This window comes from Abrus precatorius, unplaced genomic scaffold (genome assembly GCF_003935025.1).
Source record: "Abrus precatorius isolate BTA unplaced genomic scaffold, Abrus_2018 Scaffold9, whole genome shotgun sequence".
Lineage (NCBI taxonomy): Eukaryota > Viridiplantae > Streptophyta > Magnoliopsida > Fabales > Fabaceae > Abrus > Abrus precatorius.
Window position 1 is genome coordinate 34,197,166 of NW_020874439.1, and position 7,899 is coordinate 34,205,064.

The 7,899-nt window shown below is 30.1% G+C and overlaps 1 protein-coding gene across 1 annotated transcript; it reads left to right on the forward strand.

Annotated features, from left to right (window-relative positions):
• Positions 1–1,150: 1,150 nt before the first annotated feature.
• LOC113849022 (protein NRT1/ PTR FAMILY 5.1) lies at positions 1,151–6,201 on the forward strand. Its single transcript, XM_027478549.1, has 4 exons — positions 1,151–1,345; positions 1,710–1,927; positions 3,335–3,891; positions 5,023–6,201. Exons 1-4 carry the CDS (start codon positions 1,240–1,242, stop codon positions 5,903–5,905), a joined length of 1,764 nt encoding a protein of 587 aa, XP_027334350.1. The 5' UTR covers positions 1,151–1,239; the 3' UTR covers positions 5,906–6,201.
• Positions 6,202–7,899: the final 1,698 nt, after the last annotated feature.

Consider the following 7,899-nt stretch of genomic DNA (forward strand, 5'->3'; position numbering starts at 1 on the left):
AGTTTTCTAATTAAACTGTGATTACTTAAGATTTGTAAATAGACTGTAGCGTATTAATTATTTTTTGAAACTTTGAAAGTGTCAATTGTAAGATTTTAAAGTTAGTGTATTAAAATTAATTTAGAAAAAACGTAACTCCACTAAAGGAAGCATAGTTTGCATAATTGCATATACTATGGCACATAAAAAAGTAATTTAAAGAAAACTGTTTTTTAAGCTGTTTTTTCTTACTCTTATGCATAATACGTACGAACAATCAAGCTCAAGCTTAGCAAAAAATGAAGTTATTTTGTAGGCTTTAACTACGTTTATTATAATTAAGCGCATACAATATGATAAGCTTAAAATTTATATCCATACACCATAATTAACTTTAAATGATTTGAAAAAACCTTAATTTAAGGGGGAAAATTTTGAAAGAATTTGAGTCCTCTGATAAGGTAAAAAGGGACAAAAATGAATCATTAATTAAAACTTTAATATTTTTATAATTTTTACACAGATATGTACATTTATTTACAATCTCAACCATTAATTGGACAGTGTATTGTAATTACAATTGAAGGGCAATAACAAGAAACTATTTTTCAGTATTACTATAAAATTATATATTAATAGGAAAGCAAGAATAAATTAATTTATGTTTAATTATATTTTTATTTTATTTTTATAAACTAATTTAATTTTTATAATTTTAAATTGTATAAATTAAGTTATTAACTCTAGAATTTAATTTAATAATTAATAAAAATATAATATATTACTGATTTATATAAATTCATTAAAATGATAAATAAGAAATAAATTTATTGTATTTTATATAAATTTTTTATTTAAATATTATATATATTCTTCGTTAATTTATACAAATCAATGATATCTCATACTTCAATTATATTTATGTTATTTATTAAATAAAATTTTAATATAAGGAATTTAATTTAAATAATTAAAAAATAGATATGAATAATTAAACTTATACATAATTAAAATATTAAGGGTAAAAAAATAGAATTAAGCCATTAATTTAACAATGCCGTGGTGGGTCGTCTGCATAAGAAGACTTTACCATAATTTAACTTATGATAATAAGAAAGCTTAATTTTACTCTCTATATATAGCTACTACCTCCGCTTTCTCTAGCAGCGATCTCTTTCTCAATTTATTGCTTTCTTTGTAATATCACTATATATTGCTCTTATTTTCGTTATTATTATTATTTTTTATGCAATATCTCTAATGGAAGCCAAAGCAGATTACACCCAAGATGGCACTGTTGATTTCCATGGCGAGCCAGCAGTTCAATCTAAAACTGGCAAATGGAAGGCTTGTGCTTTTCTTGTTGGTGAGCACATTAGTTTTTCGTACATATTCTAACCAATATTTTTACTCAACGTGTAAGCTTTTCTTACATCTTCACTCTCTCCAACCTTGAAGATTTGCTTATTCTCTGGAGAAAAGGAGAATAAATTTGTAGACCCTTAATTGCATTATATATGCTGATGATAGATTGTTGAGCAAATTATAGCCTATTTTCCAATTATGATTCTTGTTCTTTGATTCCCATGCACGTTTTTGGCTCAATTTTCATTTAGTTTAAACTGAAATCTATCTTATAGTATATTACTTCATGAAGAATTATTCATGGTGATTATTGTGGAGTCATAGCATGATGTGATAATCAAGTGATAAATTGCATAATATTTTAGGCTATGAAGCATTTGAAAGGATGGCCTTCTATGGAGTTGCTTCCAACTTAGTGAATTATCTTACAACCCAACTTCATGAAGATACTGTTTCATCAGTGAGGAATGTGAATAACTGGTCAGGATCTGTGTGGATAACACCAATTCTTGGGGCTTACATAGCAGATTCTTACTTGGGTCGCTTCTGGACTTTCACCCTCTCATCTCTCGTTTATGTCTTGGTAAGCTAATTAAGATCTTCCACTGTTATTCTCTCTTTAAAGTATAAAATCAAGAGTCTATCTAGAAGCAAGGAACTTCTCTATTTTACTCCATGATGAGCTGTGTCTACATTAATTCATCATCTTTATCTTACAAGTAGAGGAGACATTATAAAAAAATGCCTCATATTAACAAAAATTAAAATTAAGTAATTTCAATTTGTATAATATTTGTTTTAAAAGAAATTAAACTGTGAATATAACATATATTAACAGTATGATGCATATTATGTTAATTGATATATTAATTCTATATATATATATATATTATTTCAATAAAATTGTTTCTATTAATATAATATAATATATAGTAACACAAACAAAAGTAACACCCAATTGTTAATATATAGTTATTTTTTAAATCCATTTTTATAACTACTTTTACAATAAGGAGAAAGATAAAAAAAAAGTGAGATTAAATAAGTTGATATAACGGAGAAATTATAAAAAATGTATAATAATAATGCAATTTTTTTTTTTATTTTGCGAAACCTGTTTGGACTTTAATTCCATTATTTTACTCGTGGGGCGCTACGCTGCTGTGTATATGATTTGTCAAATGTCATAATTAGTCCAAGACAATTTATTTATGATTATATAGCCCCACCATGAAATTTTGGCCTCACCTCAACCTTGAATTGATGATCGATAGAGATTCTCACAATTTAAATTTTTAGGGTTTTTTTAATTTGTTTTTAATTGAATTTAAACATCTAAAAATAAAAAAATGCATCTATTATATTAAGATCATGAGTATAATAAATATTTATTAATAAAATATTATTATTATTATTAATTAGTTAAACTTAATCTTAAATGTTAAAAGTAATAGTTTTTTAAAAATTAAAATAACTTTATCAATTTTAAGAGTGGTAGAAAAGGAAAAGACTTTGTATAATTTATGTACATAAAACCAAATATTCTTATTTTTTATGCTTATATTTGGTTAAACAATTTAGATTTAACTTTTATAAAATATTTTGTTAAGAGATAGTTTTTACTTTTTTATAAATTATTATTTTGAATTTGTAAATGCTAAAAAATATATAAAAATAAAGTTTAAATTGTATAACTTTTACGAGGATCAAACGTTTAACTAAACGTATAAGTGATATGACGTGATAAAAAAAATTGCTGTACAAATCATAATTAATCCTAAAATAGTGACTTCATTAATTTTACCTAAATTTTGTGGCATAACGATGTTGTATCGAATCATGTATTTATGCATGATAGTTGAAAGTTGAAATCATGTTTCTAATCTCAAAAGAGGACTGTCACGTTAATTCTTCTTTTTTTTAATATATATATAATTTTTAGGGTTTACATTTGTTTAGAAAACCACCTCATGCACACTTCACATCACAGGGCATGACTCTTCTCACTGTAGCTGTGTCACTCAAAAGCCTGAGGCCAAGATGCACCAATGGCATATGCAACAAAGCTTCAACATCACAAATTGCATTTTTTTACACAGCCCTTTACACAATGGCAATTGGGGCAGGGGGAACAAAACCCAATATCTCAACCTTTGGTGCTGACCAATTTGATGACTTCAATCCCAGTGAGAAAGAGCTAAAAGCTTCCTTCTTCAACTGGTGGATGTTTACCTCATTCTTAGGTGCTTTGATTGCCACTTTGGGATTGGTATACATGCAAGAAAACTTAGGATGGGGACTTGGGTATGGGATTCCTACAGCTGGTCTTCTATTGTCCTTAGTCATTTTCTATATCGGCACACCCATATATCGTCACAAAGTGAGAACCTCTAAAAGTCCTGCCAGGGACCTAATTCATGTCCCCATTGCAGCATTCAGAAATAGAAAACTCCAACTTCCTAGTAGCCCCTCAGATCTTTATGAGCATGACATGCAACATTATGTTAATAGTGGAAAACGGCAAGTCTATCACACTCCAGCTTTGAGGTGAGCTTAGTTACTCTTATTTTAAGTAAAAATATGTTCACTTCTCATTATTCTTTTATACTCACCTTTACACCCTTTAAAACATATGATAAAATAAAATATTTGGGTGACAAGAGCGAGATGGGAATACCAAAGAGCTTAGTAAAGCTTATTAAATTTTATAAAATTGACTTATATTTTTTAACATTTTTTAAATTTATTTTAGTAATTTTATGATCAAATATATTAAAAGAACTCGTGTGATAAATTTTTATTAAATAAATATTTAATTGAGTTATTTGCTTTAATGCGTCTTAAAAAAAAAACTTTTTAAGTAATGTAAAAGAATGCATACAAAAAATAACATAAAATAGATGGGATCATGTTCTATTTCTTTCATATAATATGTTCGCACCTTGCATTCTAATGATTAGATAAAGGACGGAAAAAACAAAAGGAAAGAAGAAACTTGTGCAATGTTTCAATTTCAAAGATTATGGTGCCCAAATTGCACACAAGTGGGTTGTTTTAGATTGCGGGGCTAATAATTCTAGTGGTAGTGGCCTAGTGGGGTAACATACAGTAAAATTTGGAAGCATCTCGGAAAGGCATTTTCCATCTTTACCTAACCCATCAATTTGACAGAGAATTTAGAAAAGGGTCCATGTCTAAAGATTCCATGTTCCCCCTTTAAAAATCTCTTGGTTCTGAAGCAGTCAAAGGGAGTTTTATTCAGTATAATTTTGTGTGCATAACCAGGGAACCCACTATTTGAGGCAAAAGGATGAGGCATTTGAGGCCTTATATGTCATTCGTCTCATTGAATTTTTTCCATATGCACATTTGAGGCCCTCTTTGATGACTAGTCACTATCATTCAGCCAAGTTGTTTCTCCAATATCCGAAATGTCACAGTTGTGACCACAGATACACCACTGTTGCTAATTATTGCAAACGCTAATTATCACAAACCATTTAGCATCTTGCATGCAAAACACGGTATGGTCCTCATTTGCATTCTTGGTGCATAGAGAGACACATAAGATCAATCCATTATTAGAAGATTGGAACATTAATTCCACTGCTACACAATGACAAATATTTTTTACTTGCAACAATTTTGTTAGATAGTGAAAGTTTGTGTACTGTTCAGGTTTTTGGACAAGGCTGCTATTAAAAAAGACAACACTGGTTTCTCAAGTGCACCATTAACTGTAACCCAAGTGGAAGGAGCAAAGCTTATTTTTGGTATGGTCCTTGTATGGCTAGTGACACTGATTCCAAGCACCATTTGGGCACAAATCAACACACTTTTTGTGAAACAAGGCACTACTTTGGACAGAAACCTTGGCCCTCGTTTTAAGATTCCATCAGCCTCTCTTGGAAGCTTTGTGACTCTCTCAATGCTTCTCTCAGTGCCAATGTATGATCGGTTTTTCGTGCCGTTCATGCGCCGGAAAACCGGACACCCGAGAGGAATCACCTTGCTTCAAAGGCTTGGCATTGGATTTTCAATCCAGATCATAGCCATTGCAATTGCTTATGCAGTAGAAGTTAGAAGAATACATGTCATAAGAGAAAATCAGATAGCTGGTCCTAAAGATATAGTCCCTATGAGCATATTTTGGTTGTTACCTCAATATGTTCTAATTGGAATAGCAGATGTGTTCAATGCCATTGGATTGTTAGAATTCTTCTATGATCAATCCCCTGAAGACATGCAAAGTCTTGGAACAACATTCTTCACAAGTGGAATTGGTGTTGGGAACTTCTTGAACAGTTTTTTGGTGACAATAGTTGATAAAATATCAGGAAGGGGTGAGAAAAAGAGTTGGATAGGGGACAACTTGAATGATTGTCACTTGGACTACTATTATGGGTTTTTGTTGGTCTTGTCAAGTGTCAACTTGGTGGTTTTTCTTTGGGTTTCAAGTAGATATATTTATAAGAGGGAGTCAATAAGGGTCAAAGAGGGCCTTTGTGTTCAAATGGAGGGAAACCCAACTTTGGATGCCTCTCTTGGTTTACAAGTATGAAAACTAGTTAGAGGGTGGTAGGGCATGATATATAAATAACCAGTAGTGATATTTTAAACCTAAAATTTTCTTCACAGATTCTGCGCCAAACTGATAAATGATTGTTCTTTGAATTTAGTTGGCCCCTCCTATAAGTTAAGTTGGAGCCAAATAAATTCAGATACACAAGTTTGTGTGGAATTTCTGAAAAAATTATAGATTAATATCCTCCCTGCACCATGTGTGCTAGTTAGTAAAATATGTGTGCAATTTAAGATTTTTTTTCTTTTCCCTGCTTTTGCTAATAGAATTTCATTTACAAATGCAATGTTTCAACCTTTCTTTCTGAAGTTTATCTTTTTCATTTAAGGAATAGAGATATTTCAAATAACTAAACAATGTATCTAATTAGAAGAGCGTGTTGGATTAAAATTTTCACAAATTCAAATGATGGTGAAAAATATTCAAGTCCTTCAGGTAGATATATAACCTAATGCATTGGCAGATTGATGAAAACAAATAATCGTGTCATAAGTTAATGGTATGGTTTGCACGAAGAGCCCTCGGAACCTATGCTAAATTGAAACAGAGAGACGTCTTTGAAAGTTGAAATACGATCATCTTCACCTACGTTAAAAAAAGAAAAAACGTTTATTCAGAAAAAAAAATATTAGCAACTTATTCTTCAATACGGTCTTTTAAATATATAATTTATTATTGAATAAATTTTACTAAAAATTACAAAAATTATGTGAAAATATATTTGATAGAGGTGTGGTTTTTCAGCCTTTTAATCCTAATCTTAAGGTGCCCAAAAAAATCTCAATTCAAAATTGAAAACTTTACAAAACTTGAACTGAGGATATAATGAAGATTATTCAATGCCCTCCTTTATAGAAGGGAGAGAGATAAACTGAGATTAAGTTTCATATATTTTTGCCATCAAGTTCTTTAAACCAAATGATGAGACGTGCATATCTTTTTCAAAACTTTACAACACATTTAATGAAAATTATTTAATATTTGAAAAATATCCATATGTAATTGTTTAAATGAAGAACTGCATGGTACAAATATAAAGAATTTGATCTAAATTTTGACAAAAGAAAAAGGTAAGGTACCTCCTACAGTAAAATATTGCAAAAACTAACCATCATCACTAAAAAGTATAAACATCTTCCACTCAGTTCCTTTTGCAACTTGCGATTAAACATGGCTTCAGGTGTGGGGCAAACTTCATTCTAGAGGAGCAAGGTTCCTCCGAGAAAACTTCTGATGAACTAAATGACCTTCATAATGCTTGAGTTTCAGGCAAAATATATTAAAGCTTCAAAATATAAAAGCTACACCCTTACTTTGAAAAGAGGAATTGCAATACGTTACACCTTTTAGAGTAAAATATGGACTTGAGAGCTATTGATGAAAAATCAACAGTTGAGACATTTTTATGAAATTCAAGCTTTCATGTGACAAATGATATGATTGTGCAAAAACGTCAAATTCTTTAAACTTCTCATTCTACCATGTACTTTATACAATGGACAGTATAACTAAGATAATCCATACTATATAAAATGAACTAATAAAATTTATATAGAGGACCAAAATTAGTTAGTTTCTTAAGAACGATTAAAAATCAATTTGTGTTTAATCTATCACTATGCATGCAATGACTTAATAGAAAAGTAGTTGAAGTTTCACTCATATAAGGACGGCAAAGTGACATTTCACTGTTAGTCATGCATACCCAAGCAAAACCTTGGAGAATATATCAATAGAATATGTGTAACAGCATCGAACAATCTTGATCGCAGAACAACCAAATAAGCTACGGCTAAACTTTTCCCTTTTTCTTTCATTTGCACTGAGATTGAATGTATGTGTTGTAGGTGGGGGCTTTCTTACAATAGTCTCATAACGAAGAACTATAGCATTTGGAAAATATTAGAGATTCCGAGATCAAATTAACATATTGGCATTTCGTTCCTTGCAGAAAACAAGTTTTAGTTAATAAC

What these genes read in the sequence shown, in the direction of transcription:
- LOC113849022 (XM_027478549.1), top strand. Translation starts at nt 1,240, where the DNA reads ATGGAAGCCAAAGCAGATTACACCCAAGATGGCACTGTTGATTTCCAT. An exon ending in GGCTTGTGCTTTTCTTGTTG is followed by an intron (nt 1,346 to 1,709) that starts GTGAGCACATTA and finishes ATAATATTTTAG; the next exon opens with GCTATGAAGCATTTGAAAGG. An exon ending in CATCTCTCGTTTATGTCTTG is followed by an intron (nt 1,928 to 3,334) that starts GTAAGCTAATTA and finishes TTCACATCACAG; the next exon opens with GGCATGACTCTTCTCACTGT.